Source organism: Schistocerca piceifrons, chromosome 2 (genome assembly GCF_021461385.2).
Source record: "Schistocerca piceifrons isolate TAMUIC-IGC-003096 chromosome 2, iqSchPice1.1, whole genome shotgun sequence".
Taxonomy (NCBI): Eukaryota; Metazoa; Arthropoda; class Insecta; order Orthoptera; family Acrididae; genus Schistocerca; species Schistocerca piceifrons.
In genome coordinates this window covers 434,551,905-434,569,541 of record NC_060139.1, presented here as the reverse complement: position 1 = coordinate 434,569,541, position 17,637 = coordinate 434,551,905, and the positions used below count along the sequence as shown (strand labels likewise).

The following is a 17,637-nucleotide window of genomic DNA, read 5'->3' as shown; positions in this document are numbered from 1 at the left end:
AGTAAATCGGAGAAAGACGAAGGTAATGAGAAGTAGTAGAAATGAGAACAGCGAGAAACTTAACATCAGGATTGATGGTCACGAAGTCAATGAAGTTAAGGAATTCTGCTACCTAGGCAGTAAAATAACCAGTGACGGATGGAGCAAGGAGGACATCAAAAGCATACTTGCTATGGCAAAAAGGCATTTCTGGCCAAGAGAAGTCTACTAATATCAAATACAGGCCATAATGTGAGGAAGAAATTTCTGAGGATGTACGTCTGGAGTACAGCGTTGTATGGTAGTGAAACATGGACTGTGGGAAAACCGGAACAGTAGAGAATTGAAGCATTTGAGATGTGGTGCTAGAGACGAATGTTGAAAATTAGGTGGACTGATAAGGTAAGGAATGAGGAGGTTCTACGCAGAATCGGAGAGGAAAGGAATATGTGGAAAAACTGATAAGGAGAAGGGACAAGATGATAGGACATCTGCTAAGACATGAGGGAATGACTTCCATGGTACTAGAGGGAGCTGTAGAGGGCAAAAACTGTAGAGGAAGACAGAGATTGGAATATGTCAAGCAAATAATTGAGGACATAGGCTGCAAGTGCTACTCTGAGAGGAAGAGGTTAGCACAGGAAAGGAATTCGTTGGTTGTTTTGGGGAAGGAGACCAGACAGCGTGGTCATCGGTCTCATCGGATTAGGGAAGGATGGGGAAGGAAGTCGGCCGTGCCCTTTCAGAGGAACCACCCCGGCATTTGCCTGGAGTGATTTAGGGAAATCACGGAAAACCCAAATCAGGATGGCCAGACGCGGGATTGAACCGTCGTCCTCCCGAATGCGAGAAGGAATTCGTGGCGGGTCGCATCAAACCAGTCAGTAGACTGATGACCAAAAAAAAATATCTCTAATTTCATAGGTCTTAGAGTTATAAGCTGCAATGGTGTTTGGCAATAGAGTATCCCTATAATTCTGATGGCTACTCGCATAGTGGCTTAGAATTTTTCCTGTTGTCCAGTGTAACCTCTATGTTCTTCCATTTGCCTTTCAATGATGTCACATTTGCGTGAGGATGGTCTGTTTCTGACAGAAATGGGTTGCTTGATAAAGTGATGATACTGTTGTGTGCAAACCATGATTTTCCAAAAGGAAAACTGAATCTGTTCTGCAACACAAAGTAACTGCATGAACCAATAACTAATAATTAGCTATTTAAAACTGATATTATTAACATTTTGATACCATCAAAAATTATTGGTACCTCATTTAGCTCCCTATGAAATGTTGAGGACCACATACACAATGAAGTCACTAATTGCAGGAAAACTGGCGTGAACCTGATGCAGATGTGGGCATAGGAGCAGCTGTAGCAACACCACACGGCACAATATCACTTTGGCTTCGAGAGCGAGTCAGAATTGACATGACAGTTGATCAGGCCATAAGGATTATTAATCCAAAGGTACCTTATATTTCATATAGCTTGTAAGAAAATCTTCATCAATGTGTAAGTTTGTACAACTAGTTCCTTTGTAGGCATGATCTATTGTTCAATTTACAGACATAGAAAATGAGGATTCGCTTAATGTGAAACAAAAGATGAACACACTATCTTTCAAGCAAAAATCATAAGTACCACTATATGTATTTTAGTGTCCTCTTTCAGAAAGCTGAAATGTCATTTTAAAACACGTTAAATTATTTTTACAACACAATTTCTTTATCTAAGTTTTCTTTTCCAGAACAATATTGTCTTGACACTCAGCAGCAGTGGCTCTACATCTTCATTAATTCACCCAAATGGACGTGTTTACCAGTATGGTAGTCGTGTTGAAATTATGGCTAATGACCCTCATGGAAACAACAAGTAATACTTTTGTTCACTTTTCCTCTACTTTAGTATATAGTATATTCATGTCCAATGTGTTTTGTTCTAATGCTGGGTCTGCAAGTGAAATGTTGAAGAACTTGGTGATTTCAAGGAATTATTTCAGCCAGGAATTCAGATCTAATAGTGACATAAAAACAAGCTTTCAGATGTCATATGAAAAATGCAATGTAAAATACATAAGATACTCAGATTTTAAGACACTGAAGAGAGTCTGCAATTACTTTGTTTCTTCCAAGTTCACCAGACTATTCGGTTAGCTCTGACTTCTCAGAGAGTTATTCATGTATATTGCACACTTATATATTTGCCTTTTTTTGCCTTCTGTCTGTGCATCTCTTCCAGAAAGAAAATCCAAGAACTGGAGATTTATTACTTGTCATTTATACAACCATGTTTTCACAGTAAAAGTAGAAACTTTAGTATTCATAGTTATTCAGATAAATTCAATCAACATAAAAACTTGTTGGTGTAAATTATGAAATATAGTAATTTGTTACTGTCTTTAGAAAACAAATGCTATAATATCACAAATAATTCTAGGTGATTTCCCTGCTGAGAATAAAACACCAAGCATTTATATTCAGATTTGCAAAAAGAAAAGTAGTGCATAACAAAATTGTAAAAAATGACTGAGTCATTCGTTTAAAGTGAACTTACTAAAAGAAAGTTGGGAACAGATTCACAAAGATGGTATTGCTACTGAAACAAACAATGGAAAATCCAGGATGGAATAATGCCAATATTTACTCACTTTATAAAGGAGTTGTTGAGTCACAGAGAGGGACAACAAAAAGACTGCTATACATTTGAGCTTCAGCCAAAAGGACTTCCTCTAAAGCAGAAAAAACACACACATTCACATAAGCACAACACACACACATGACCACTGTCTCTGGCCACTGAGACTTACCTGAGTGGCCAGAGACCGTGGCCTTTTGATTGAAAGCTCAATTGTACAGCAGTGTTTGTGTTATGCCTGTCTGCAACTCGCCATCTCCTCTACATGGTGAGTAGCAGTCTATCCCTTTAATATTATTGTTAATAAAAATTATGTCAAAAAGTTATGATGGTGTTTCTAGCACATAATTGAAATCTCATATTGGTGTGGTTCCTGTTGATTCTCTCAGTAGGTGGGACTATACCAGGCATGGCCTACATCTCAACAGGAAAGGGAAGGGGAAACTGGCTGGGGTAATAGCAGGAAATTTAAGGGGGGGAGGCACTGCCATGAATGGTAAAATACCAGTGGTTACAGGTGTTGGAGCAGCACCTTTTTTAGGATAGGTAAGACAGAAAGATGTCAAGTTCTACAAGAGGTCAGGATTGAAACAAATCTTCAGTTTAGGAAAGAAATTAAACAGCACAATTCTAGCACATTGGATCACCAATCACAGCTGTCAATTATAATTTTTCACCAATCACCAGAAATTTTATCTCCACCAAGTTGTATCTCAGTCCTAGGTAATTGTATTGATGAATTAAAGTCACCCAACTCAGTTGACATAATCTGCCTCTGTGAACACCATGTGACCACTGGTATAGGAACTAGGCCTAAGCACAATGAGAAACTCAGACAGTAGAGTACTGCAAATGTTAGAATAAGGAAAGGTTCTCATAAAAGTATAATTAAAAATAATGTGAGTATATTTCATCAAAATATTGGGAGTTTAAAGAATAAAATAGATGAGCTTCTGGTTTGTTTAGAAGATTTAGAAGCTGAGGATGAAATAGATATACTATGCCTGTCTGAGCATCACATTGTTACTGATATGGATAAGGTAAATGTAAGTGGATATAAGCTCTCTGCACATGTAATGAGAGAAAATATGGAGAAAGGAGGAGTTGCGATATATGTCAAAAGTTATCATTGTGCAAAAAGTATAGAAACAAAAAAGTTTTGTGTAGAGAAACATATAGAAGCATGTGCCTGTGAGCTTAAATTAAATAAAGGCACATTTATAATTGTAACTGTATATAGGTCCCCATCAGGAAGTTTTCATCTATTTCTGAAAAATTTTGACTCCTTGTTGTGCTATCTGTCAGACAGGGGGAAGCAAATTATTATTTGTGGGGACTTCAATGTAGATTCTCTGAAAGAGGGTAATAGGAAAAATGACCTTGAAGTATTACTCGGTTCTTTCAATTTGACACCCGTTATTGATTTTCCTACTCGGGTGATAAAAGGATAGCAGCTCACTGATAGATAACTTCTTTATAGACCAAGATAAGTTTAACCAGATAAATGCTCAGCCTGTTGAGAATGGTCTTTCTGATAATGGTGCACAGCTAGTTACAATATATGACATAGCTCCATTCAGCAATACTAAACAGTTCTCCAAAGTAGTGCGTTCAGTCAACGATTTAACAATTGCAAATTTCAGGGAAAGTCTACAGCAGTTAGACTGGGATGAGGTGTACCGTGAACCTGATGCCAATTTAAAATATAATTTATTTCATGACATTTTTGTAAATGCATTTGAAAACTGCTTCCCCAAGAAAATAGTTAAATATACTCGTAAGAAACTCTGTAACAAACCATGGCTTACTAAGGGTATAAAAATATCTTGTAACCAGTAAAGGGAAATGTATCTGACAGCAAGAAAGAGTAGTGACCCAGAAACTATCAAACATTATAAAAACTACTGTGTTATTAAGAAAAGTTATTAAAAAATCCAGAAGTATGTGTATCATGTCTGAAATCAGCAACTCTGATAATAAAATTAAAACAATTTGGAATATTATTAAAAGAGAAACAGGTCAACCAAGAGCAGAGGAAGACAGTATTACCATCAAATTGAATAAAAACTTTATGAACAAAAAGTCAGAAGTTGAAAATATTTTTAATAATCATTTTCTAAATGTTGTGGATATAGTAGGATCCAGGTGTTAAGATGCTAGGCTGTTAATGGAAGAGGCCATACCTATGCAATTTGATACAATTGAAATCTCACCCACTTCTCCCTCTGAAATTAGGAAAATAATAAACTTGCTTAAAAGCAAAAACTCACATGGAATTGATGGCATTTCCAGCAAAAGACTAAAAGCTTGTTCTCAACAGATAAGTAAGATTCTCAGCCACCTGTGTAATAGCTCTCTGGAACAGGGCATTTTCCCCTGATAGGCAGAAATATGCTATCGTTATACCTTTGCATAAAAATGGGGATAGATCTGATGTCAAGAATTACCGTCCAATCTCCCTTCTAACAGCTTTATCCAAAATTTTTGAGAAAGTAATGTATTTAAGAGTAGCTTCACATATCTGTAAAAATGAAGTACTAACAAAATGTCAGTTTGGTTTCCAGAAAGGTTTTTCAACAGAAAATGCCATATATGCTTTCACCAATCAAATTTTGAATGATCTGAATAACTGAACACCACCCATTGGGATTTTTTGTGGTCTCTCAAAGGCTTTTGATTGTGTAAATCATGAAATTCTGCTAGACAAGCTCAAGTATTGTGGCATGAGTGGGACAGTGCACAAATGGTTTAATTTGTACCTAACTGGAAGAGTGCAGAAAGTTGAAATAAGCAGTTCTCATAATATGCAAAGATCAGCACATTCCTCAAACTGGGGAACTATCAAGAATGGGGTTCCACAAGGGTCAGTCTTGGGTCCTTTGTTGTTCTTAATATATATTAATGACTTGCCATTCTATATTCATGAAGAGGCAAAGTTAGTTCTCTTTGCTGATGATACAAGTATAATAATCACACCTGACAAACAAGAATTAACTGATGAAATTGTCAATACTGTCTTTCAGAAAATTACTAAGTGGTTCCTTGTAAATGGACTATCAGTGAATTGATAAGACACAGTACATACAGTTCCGTACAGTGAATGGTACGATGCCATTAATAAATATAGACCTTAATCAGAAGCATATAGCTAAGGTAGAATATTCCAAATTTTTAGGTGTGTCCATTGATGAGAGATTAAATTGGAAGAAACTCATTGATGATCTGCTGAAATGTTTGAGTTCAGCTACTTATGCAATAAGGGTCATTGCAAATTTTGGTGATAAACATCTTAGTAAATTAGCTTACTACGCCTATTTTCACTCATTGCTTTCATATGGCATCATATTTTGGGGTAATTCATCACTGAGGAATAAAGTATTTATTGCACAAAAGCGTGTAATCAGAATAATAGCTGGAGTCCACCCAAGATCATCCTGCAGACATTTATTTAAGGATCTAGGGATATTCACAGTAGCTTCTCAGTATATATACTCTCTTATGAAATTTGTTATTAACAACCAAACCCAATTCAAAAATAATAGCAGTGTGCATAACTACAGTACTAGGAGAAAGGATGATCTTCACTATTCAAGATTAAATCTAACTTTGGCACAGAAAGGTGTGAATTATACTGCCACTAAAGTCTTTGGTCACTTACCAAATAGTATCAAAAGTCTCACAGATAACCAACAAGTATTTAAGAAGAAATTAAAAGAATTTCTGAATGACAACTCCTTCTACTCCGTAGAGGAATTTTTAGATACAAATTAAGAAAAAAAGAAAAAAACAGACAAAAAAATTATAAAAAAAGTAAAAAATAAAAAAACACGAAAATAAAAAAAGTTGTTATATTAACTTAAGTATGTTGTTAAATTAACTTAATTATGTCATGTATTGGAATATTTGACCCGTTCCACATCATTACGAAACATCGTATTCATGATCCATGGAACTAGTATTAATCTAATCTAATCTAATCTAAGTGAGTAGCTTAAATGAAATACTGACTCATTTACACAGCATAACTTGTCAACTACGTTTCCACCTCAATTCCATCAAAGATTCTCTTCAGAGAAACCCATATATGATCTCAAACTTTAATTTTGAAAATTTGAGGTAAGTTCTATGGGACCAATCTGCTGAGGTCACCGATCCCTAGGCTTACACACTACTTAATCTAACTTATGATAAGGACAACACACACACCCATGCCCAAGGGGGGAGCTGCGAGAACCATGGCAAGGCGCTTCAGACCGCACAGCTACCGTGCGGCTCCTCAAACTTTAAATCCTGGCAAAACTAAACAACAAAACCTATCCTGTTAGTATATTCTGTAACCTTATCAAGGTCTTTGATTGTATGGAACAACAAGCACTGATGGGATCCCTCTTGCATAGATGGAGTCTTACCTTCATAACTGGCATCAGACATTACAGTGAAAAACTGCACCTCTTCCACTTCTAGTGCAACTAACAGGCCTCACCAAATAGTTTGGGTGGCTAGTAACCCTGAGGGAACTAATAATAATGTTCTTCTAATAATTTCCGGGTATGCAGCCGGATCCCGTCGACATTCTGCCACGATATTTCGGCCCAGAGACGTCCGGCCATCATCAGGTGAGTACACAACTACTGAAGAGCCCAGGTGCAGTCGCGGTATTTATGCCGAATGTCGCGCATGTGAAATGTACTGGCATCCTACAGCGCATGCGTCAGGTGTTGACATGTGCAGCATAGCCGAGTTGTACGTGCTGCCCTCGGTGGTGGAAATAAAGGTTCATCTAGTCATTGAGTATCGAATGACACTGTCGATTCCGCTGTGAATGTATAATTTTAATAACAGGATTCCAATTTTTATCCAGCTGAAAGCCGTTGTCACGATTTATAAGATTATTGGCAAGACGTATTTCCACTGATTCCTTGATTACGGAATCCCAAAAACCGGAAACCGGGGATAAAATTTTTGTTACATTGTATTCCATTGAATGTCCCAAAGAAATACAGTGCTCTGCTACTGCCGATTTTGACGGTTGCCGCAGACGGGTGTATCTTTCATGTTAATCGTGGCAGAATGTCGACGGGATCCGGCTGCATACCCGGAAATTATTAGAAGAAGAAATACGCCGGGAAAATTTCAGAAGTCACAATAATAATGTTGTACATCAGATTCTTCAACAGCACGTTTTTACTGAACACCAATTAAGTTTAAATATCAGACTGGTGTGTAAGTTGATAGCATTTTTCCATAAGTTTCATAAAAACAACAGATACACACAAGAGACTTTACTCATCAGTAACATATTCTCCTCCACTATTTTCAACAGTCTGCCAAAGCTGGATTAACTTTTTGATACCACAACAGTAGAAATCATGTGGCTTTGAGTGAAGAACTTATTGAACAATGTTTGTAGGGCATTTTCGTCCAGAAAGAAAATTCCTTGAAGGCTGTGCAATAAAGAGCAGAAAAGGTGAAAATCTGAGGGTGCAGCATCAAGTGAATAAGATGGATGTGGAGTAACTTCCCAACCCAACTCCTGTAAAGTGCAAATCTAGCAGAATACAGGCAGGCACTATCATGGTGTAGCATCACTTCACTCTGTCTTCCTGGTCATTGTTCTTGGATTGTGCCTGCAGGACATCTCAGTGTTGACAGTAATTGTCTTCAGTGATCGTTACACCTTGGGGAAGCAATTCGCAATACATCACACCAACGCTGTTCCATCAGATGTATAACATTATCTTTTGTGGACATGCGCATGTCTTTGTACAGGGTTGCTGCTTTGTTCAGGCTCAACAATTCCTTTCTTTTTCATATATTAGCATACAGAAACCATTCCTCGTCACCAGTAATGATGCGGGATGGAATGCTTGGTGCTGTTCACAACATAATTAATGACAAGCAAGCAGAAATACACGTATTGCCACAGACTGATTTTTGTAACTTTAGCTTAGAGCATGCATTAGCCATACTCCTGATATTTTAACCTCCCCACTGCATACATATACCACATGATGGTGGAATGATCACAGTTCATCACATTTGCCAGTTCTCAAATATACTGATGTGGGTCATTATGGCTTGATTGATTCTTCAGTTTCTCCAGTCTATTTGTTGATCGAACAGTTCACAGATGTACTCTCAGTTCATAGTGTCCAACGGGCACAATATTTCAGCCATCAGACATGTTGCCATTGTTAAGTCCACTGATGAACTGTGTTCCTAAGGGTGCATGGCTGACTTATATCCTCTGCCCTCATGAGCTGCTCTGTGTACACCTGTGACCGCATGCCAGTGGTCGCAGAGAGACTAGCATCAGTGTCTGCGATGGTGTTGATGTAAGTTCTCTGTCTGCCTTGGTCACCAGATTGTTTTGTTCACTGAGAGTCTTCTTATTTAAACTCAATGCTGGTTCCCAGGCCTTGTTACGATTACAGCCGCAATCTTGGTTGATGAGATTGGTCTTGGTACAAATTTTCTATGGCCTCTCTAATGACTCTGTCCCATTATCTAGAAGTCTGTGCCAAGATCCTGGTACACTTGCACTCTATGGGATGAGTCTTGGACAAACAGTGTTCTGCAACTGCTGACTTGTTGGGATAAATCAGTCGTGTGTGCCTACGGTGTTCTCAGATCTTCAATGGTGCACACTGGCTGTCTAATATATGTCTTCCCCCATTGACATGGAATCTGGTATAAGCCGTCTTGCACAAACTGAGATCACCTTTTTGACTTCCCAGTAATGCTCATGTTTTATTGGGCAGGCAAACAATGGTTTTTACTCGATGCTTCTTCAATATGCCTCTGATTTTTTCCAGTAATATGTCAGTGTAAAGTATTAAGACAGTGGCTGGATCTTCCTCCATGGCTTCTTCCATCTCCACAGAGTGTGCTGTTGTGTTGGGTGGAGAGCGCGCCTAATCTGCCATTCTGGGTATTCATTTTCTGGGAATACAGTTCTGAGATATTCCAGCATCTGGGACAGACTCTCTGCATCTGAGTGGTGCACACCCTGTGTAATAGTGTTTTAGTACCCTATTCCTCTGTGAAGGGTGGTGGCAGCTCTCTGCATGCAAATACAGGTCAGTGTGTGTTTTATTCTGATACACACTGTGGCCCAGGGTACCATTAGCTCCTTCTCCTGACCATGACATCCAGGAATGGTAATGTTCCTTCTGCTTCGGTCTTCAAAGTGAATTTGATATTGGGATGTATGGAGTTCAAATGTGTAAAGAGGTCGAGGAGTTCGTCCAATCCATGGGGCCAAATGACAAATATGTCATCCACATAACAGAAAAAAAACACGTGGTTAGTTAGTTGGTTGTGTGTTCCATTGATCAATCCAACGGTACAGAAGCCGTTATGATGTGGAACGTGTCAAGTGCACAAGAAATGCACATATGAAACAAAATTTTTTAATATATATATATATATATATATATATATATATATATATATATATATTATAATACAGAGTTAAAGATCAATATTTCTATTGTTAACCCCATTCCCTTAAATGGCACAAAATGCGTATATTATATTTATAGATTTAATTACTCCTATTCAAGAATTCATCTATAGTATAGAAGGAGTTGTCAAGGAGATATGATTTCAATTTATTTTTGAAGCTATTACCGCTGTCTGTCAGACACCTTATTTCATCTAGTAATTTGTCAAAAATTTTTATAGCAGCATATTTTACCCCTTTCTGTGCTAAATACAGGTTGAGCAAAGGATAGTGTACGTCTTTCTTTTTTCTGGTATTATAATTATGAATGTCACTGTTGTTTTTAAACTGGTCTATAGTGTTGAGAACAAATTTCAATAGTGAGTAGATGTATTGTGAGGCTGTTGTAAGAATTCCCAGTCTTTTAAAAAGATGACTACAAACTGTGTGACTATGAACCCTACACATTATTCTAACCCCTTTCTTTTGAGCAGTGAGTACTTTTTGTCTAAATGTTGAGTTACCCCAAAATACACTCCTGGAAATGGAAAAAAGAACACATTGACACCGGTGTGTCAGACCCACCATACTTGCTCCGGACACTGCGAGAGGGCTGTACAAGCAATGATCACACGCACGGCACAGCGGACACACCAGGAACCGCGGTGTTGGCCGTCGAATGGCGCTAGCTGCGCAGCATTTGTGCACCGCCGCCGTCAGTGTCAGCCAGTTTGCCGTGGCATACGGAGCTCCATCGCAGTCTTTAACACTGGTAGCATGCCACGACAGCGTGGACGTGAACCGTATGTGCAGTTGACGGACTTTGAGCGAGGGCGTATAGTGGGCATGCGGGAGGCCGGGTGGACGTACTGCCGAATTGCTCAACACGTGGGGCGTGAGGTCTCCACAGTACATCGATGTTGTCGCCAGTGGTCGGCGGAAGGTGCACGTGCCCCTCGACCTGGGACCGGACCGCAGCGACGCACGGATGCACGCCAAGACCGTAGGATCCTACGCAGTGCCGTAGGGGACCGCACCGCCACTTCCCAGCAAATTAGGGACACTGTTGCTCCTGGGGTATCGGCGAGGACCATTCGCAACCGTCTCCATGAAGCTGGGCTACGGTCCCGCACACCGTTAGGCCGTCTTCCGCTCACGCCCCAACATCGTGCAGCCCGCCTCCAGTGGTGTCGCGACAGGCGTAAATGGAGGGACGAATGGAGACGTGTCGTCTTCAGCGATGAGAGTCGCTTCTGCCTTGGTGCCAATGATGGTCGTATGCGTGTTTGGCGCCGTGCAGGTGAGCGCCACAATCAGGACTGCATACGACCGAGGCACACAGGGCCAACACCCGGCATCATGGTGTGGGGACCGATCTCCTACACTGGCCGTACACCACTGGTGATCGTCGAGGGGACACTGAATAGTGCACGGTACATCGAAACCGTCATCGAACCCATCGTTCTACCATTCCTAGACCGGCAAGGGAACTTGCTGTTCCAACAGGACAATGCACGTCCGCATGTATCCCGTGCCACCCAACGTGCTCTAGAAGGTGTAAGTCAACTACCCTGGCCAGCAAGATCTCCGGATCTGTCCCCCATTGAGCATGTTTGGGACTGGATGAAGCGTCGTCTCACGCGGTCAGCACGTCCAGCACGAACGCTGGTCCAACTGAGGCGCCAGGTGGAAATGGCATGGCAAGCCGTTCCACAGGACTACATCCAGCATCTCTACGATCGTCTCCATGGGAGAATAGCAGCCTGCATTGCTGCGAAAGGTGGATATACACTGTACTAGTGCCGACATTGTGCATGCTCTGTTGCCTGTGTCTATGTGCCTGTGGTTCTGTTAGTGTGATCATGTGATGTATCTGACCCCAGGAATGTGTCAATAAAGTTTCCCCTTCCTGGGACAATGAATTCACGGTGTTCTTATTTCAATTTCCAGGAGTGTATTATTCCATATGACATCAGAGAGCGAAAGTATGCAAAGTATGTTAGCTTACTAATTTCTATATCCTCAAAATTGGCAATTATTCTGATCACAAAAGTTGCATAACCTAGTCACTTTAGGAGATCCAAAATATGAATTTTCCGATTAAGATTCATGTATCATCTATATGTACACCCAAAATCTTAGTATGCTCTATCATGTCTACTGACTTCTGTTGATGTGTTATATTTATTGAAGGAACTGTACCTTTTCCAGCAGAAAATTGGCTGTACTGTGTTTTTTCAAAGTTTAGAGCAAGCCCATTTGCAGAAAACCAATTAATGACTTTTCCAAAGACCTTATTTGTATCATTTTCAATTGGACTTCCTTTTACTGGATTAATAATGATGCTTGTATCATCAGCAAACAGTGTCAGTTCAGCTTCCTGTTTCAGATAGGAAGGGAGGTTGTTCACATATATCAAGAACAGAAGGGGACCCATGATTGAACCCTGTGGAATACCTAATGTAATTTCACCCCCTTTAGATGAAGTGGCAAACTTATTTAAATCTCTTGACCCATATAAGGAGACTTTTTGCTTACTGTTCTGTAGGTATGATTTAAACCACTCATATGCTATTCCATTTATACCAAAGAATTGTAATTTCCGTAACATAATCTCATGGTTCACAATCAAATGCTTTGGACAAGTCACAGAAAATTCCTATTGGTGACATTTTACTATTTAAAAACTCTATTATGTGGACAGTGAAATTGTATATTGCTGTCTCAGTGGAACAACATTTTTGAAATCCGAACTGTGATTTACTAAGTATCTCATTACTGTTAGATGGCTCACCACTCATGAGTACATGACTTTCTCGAAGATTTTGGAGAATGCTGTAAGCAAGGATACTGGCTGATAATTATTGACCTCTGCGATGTCGTCCTTTTTGTAGAGAGGCCTGACAATGGCATATTTTAACCTGTCTGGGAAAATATCTTGAGTTAGTGATGCATTACATATGGCACCCAGAACATCAGCTGTAATTGCTCCACATTGTTTTAATATCTTATTAGAGATGTCATCTACTCCAACAGAACATTTATTTATCAGAGATTTAATAATTTTACTCATTTCACAAGTGATTGTTAGGTGAAACTTAATCTGACAATTTCTTTTCAGAACAGACTCTTTCATGTACTGCCTAGCTTTTTTCTTTTGAACTGGTCTCACCAATTTTTTCTCCTACACTTAAGAAATGGTTGTTAAATACATTAGCTGCTTGTGTACTGTTGGATAGGATGGTCTCGTTTTCTTTAACAGTAATACTACCTACCCCCGTGGTTACTTTTCCTGTCTCTCTCCTAACAACATTCCATATTGATTTTATTTATTGCCAGAGTTGTTAATTTCTTCTCTAACATACATTTTTCTTGATTTCCTTACAACTTTTCTCAGTATGTTACAATAATTTTTATATTGTAAAACTACTTCTGGATCTTTACTAGTTCTTGCTGTCTCATACAGTTTTCTTTTTCTTCCTGAAGACACTTTAATACCTGTAGTAATCCAAGGTTGTTTTGAAAAGTGTGTGGTGTTACACTTGGTAATTTTCTTTGGGAAACAATGTTCAAAGAGGGATATAAATGTATCAAGAAATATTTTGCACTTATCATTAGCATTTGCTCATGATATACATCTCCCCAATTAACATTTCTTAAGCTTTCTCTGAAGTGCTGTATAGATACCGGGTTGAGCGACCTCACATTTTTACTTAATGGTTTATGAACTGTACACCCTGTTAGGTTTTGTAAGTTAATTAGTTGTGCATCATGGTCTGACAATCCATTTACCACAGGGAAAGCACGGGTTTATTTACATCCTCTTTCTGTACAAATACATTATCTATTATCGTGCTACTCTCCTGAGCTATACAAGTAGGGAAATTGATCACTGATTCTAATTTATATGTTGTTAATAACACTTCTAGTTCACTTTTCCTATCAGAATTACTTAGAAAGTTTACATTGAAATCACCACAGATTAATAACTTCTTCTTTTTGTCTGACAGACAGCATAATAGGGAGCCAAACTTTTTTGTGAACATCTCCCAGTCTCCTAATGGGGACCTGTACAGTGTTGCTAATATCAATACTACATTATCTAGCTGAAGTTCACATGCACAAACATCAAAGTGCTGATCAACACAAAATTTGCTCATTCCTACAGTTTTGTTTTTATACCCTTGTTTTATGAAAATGGCAACTCCTCCTTTATCCATCCTAGATCTACAAGTGTAAGATGCTAAATTATACCCACTTATACTGACACTATCCATGCCCACATGATGATGATTAGGACAACACAACACCCAGTCCCTGAGCGGAGCAGAGAAACCCGGGCCCTTAGGATTGACAGTCTGTCGTGCTGACCACTCAGCTACCAGGGGCGCTTGGATGGCACCAGGGCTTCCTCCTTAAAGTACTCCAGATTCAGATTCATGACTACAGGTGACAGTGAACTGCACTTTGTGACTCCTTTCATTTGTTCATTGTATTCTGCATTAAATAGAAAATGGTGGAAGTCAGGACATGGCTGGAAAGGTCAGTGGTTTTTCATCAAACTTCTGACCAATGAGCTCTAGTGGCTCTTGTAGAGGTACCCTGGTGAGTGATGAAACAACATCAATACTCACCTGGATATCTGAGTCTTTCACAGTGAGATTGTCGAGATGTTTTACAAAATCCACAGAATTGTGGGTATGATGAGTGCATTTACCCACATAAGGGCTTAGTATTTCCATCGGGCATTTTGCCAGCAAATGTGTAGGTGCCCTAATGTTGCTGAGTATGGAACGCAATGGTACCCCATCTCTGTGAACTTTAGGCAGTCCATAAAGTCTTGGTGGTACACGTCCTTGTGTAACAGTTTTCTGGCGAGACTGTATGGTAAATCAACATCCTCAAATGGGCCCTAGTCTTTTTCTCTACCTTCTTTGCGGAGTCAGCATTGATCTTCCTGTAGGAGTCATCATCCAGCAGGCCCTGCATCTTCTTAAGATAGTCTTTGTGGGAAAGAACCACAGTAACATCGTGTTTGTCAGCAGGTAAGATGGCAACCTCAGGGCACTCTCTCAGGTCCTGAATTGCCCTTGCTCTCTGCTGGTAATGTTTGATTTTATAGGCTTAGTTCTTATCAGAACACAGCATGCTTCATGATGTACTTCTTCCACTGCTTCAGGCAGTAGTCATGCCGCGACTTGTTGAACTGCACTAACCATGTCTGCAACCAGTATGTACTTAGAGATGGGAGCAAAGTTAAGTCCCTTCTCCAGAACTGAAACTGCATCATCACTCAGCTCCATGTCAGTCAGATTGATGATTAGACAATCATGTTGCATGGGGCCGCCACTGATGATTTGTCAGAGAGACTGAGAATTTTGATATTTGATATCCTGTGGCCTTTCTATGAGGAGACTGCCATCGAGGCAACACCACCAATCCAATCGCAGGTCCAGAAATTAAAATGGTCAGTTGTAAACATAGTCTATATAATTCTTGGGGATTGAATTCAGTGCTTCGGTGGGTAAAGTGCACTGTCTAACATACCAAAGCAAGGCTGGCCCACGTCTTAATTCTCCTGGTTGCTGCAGAATTGATGTGATGCGAGACCTTAGCAAAGTTCGGCACAATATGCTCAGCAATACATCTCTTCGGTAAGGCAAAGGCACTCAGCAGACAGCATCTTTGGTGGTGCAGCTTGTCGAATTTCTTTGTGCTTTGATACATCTCTTCCCCATAAAGGTATACTCTGTGATTCTTCAGTTTCTCCCAGTGTATTTGTTGATCAAATAGTCTACCAGTATACTGCCAGTTTGTAATGTCCAGCAGGCACAATATTTTGGCAGTCAAACATGCCATCACTGTCAGGTGCACTGAAGAACTGAGCTCTGAGGGCACATGGCTGACTAATATCCACTGCCCCCACAAGCTGCATTGTCCATGGTCTGTACCTGTGGCCATACTTTGGCGGTCGTGGAGACACTAGCATCGGCGTCTATGGTGGCGTTGATGTAAATTCTCTGGTCGCCCATGTTGCCAGATCATTTACCTGCTGAAGCCTTGAATGCAATTCCCAGGAACTGTTTAGGCTACACCCAACTGGCCAATCATTTTAACTCCTGGATCTGGGATTGGATTGATGGTGTTACCTAGATGGCAGCTGATTCCACACATACAAAGTCCACAGGATATCAAATACAAAAATTCTCACATATCTCTTGACGAACAATCACTGGAGGCCCCATGCAAGATGATCATCAGTCTGACTGACTTGGAACTGCTGGCAAAATACCTGACAGAAATACTACCCTTATGTTGGTAAATGCTCTCATCATGTCTGCAATTATGTGTATTTTGTAAAATGCTTCAACAACTTCAGGGTGAAAGACTCAGATATCCTGGTGAGTTTTGACATCATTTCATTATTTAAAATGGTACCCTTATGGGAGTCACTAGAACTTATTGGTTAGAAATGTTATGAGAAGACCACTGACTTTTTCAGACACACCATGACCTCCACATATTTTCTGTTTAAGCAGGATGCTATGAACAAATGGAAGGAGTTGCAATTGGCAGCCCACTCTTGCCTGTGGTCATGAATTTGTCCGTGGAGTACTTCAAGAAGGAAGCCCAGCCATCATCCAAATGGAAACCCACACGTTTTTTGTGTTATGTGGATGACACGTTAGTCATCTGGCCTCATGGAATGGACAAACTCCTAAACTCCCGTACGTATTTGAACTCCATGCTTGCAAACATCAAATTCACTATGGAGACTGACGCAGAAGGAAGATTACCATTCCTGAACATCACGGTCAGGAGAAGAGCTGATGATGCCCTGGGCTACCTTGTGTATTGAAAGAAAACACACACTGACCTGTATTTGTATACAGAGAGTTGTCACCACCCTTCACAGAGAAATTGGTTACTAAAAACACTAGTACACAGGATGTATACCATTTTAGATGCAGAGAGTCTGCCCCAGGGGCTGGGACACCGTACAACTGTATTACAAAAAAACAGGTACCCAGAACGGCAGATTAGGCATGCTCTCCACCACACCAAAACGGTGAAATCTGTGGAGATGGAAGAAGCCACAGAGGAAGAGGCAGCCACTGCCTTTCTACTGTCCACTAGAAAACTATCAGGAAAAACCAGACACATGTAGAAGAAGCACCAAGTATAAACCATCTTTTGCCCACCAAATAAAACACAAGCATTATTGGGAAGTGTCAAAGATGACATCAAATTGTGGAAGGTCAGCATATACCAGATCCCATGTCAGTGTGTGGGGAGATATGTTTGACAGACAGTGCGCACCATCAAAGATCATTGCCAAGAACACCAAAGACACACTCGACTGATTTATCTCAACAAGTCAGCAGTCGAGAATCATGCAATGGAGTACGAGTGAACCCGAATCTTGGCACAGATTTTCAAATACTAGGACAGCGTTGTTAGAGAGGCCATAGAAATTCATACCACGGACAATCTCATCAACCAAGCCTGCGACTGTAATCGTACAAGGGGAGGCCGCGACGTTGGGATCACAGATTTACCTCAAACTTTGTACACCTTCA

The 17,637-nt window shown here is 40.1% G+C and overlaps 1 protein-coding gene across 1 annotated transcript in view; it reads left to right on the top strand.

Moving 5' to 3' along the window:
- Positions 1 to 1,331: 1,331 nt before the first annotated feature.
- The window catches only part of LOC124777661, a 39,546-nt gene continuing 23,240 nt past the window's right edge, over positions 1,332 to 17,637 (top strand). Inside the window, exons 1-2 of the mRNA XM_047253143.1 lie at positions 1,332 to 1,446; positions 1,727 to 1,851. Coding sequence (XP_047109099.1) covers positions 1,408 to 1,446; positions 1,727 to 1,851 — 164 coding nt within the window. The 5' untranslated portion in view covers positions 1,332 to 1,407. The remainder of the gene's footprint in view (positions 1,447 to 1,726; positions 1,852 to 17,637) is intronic.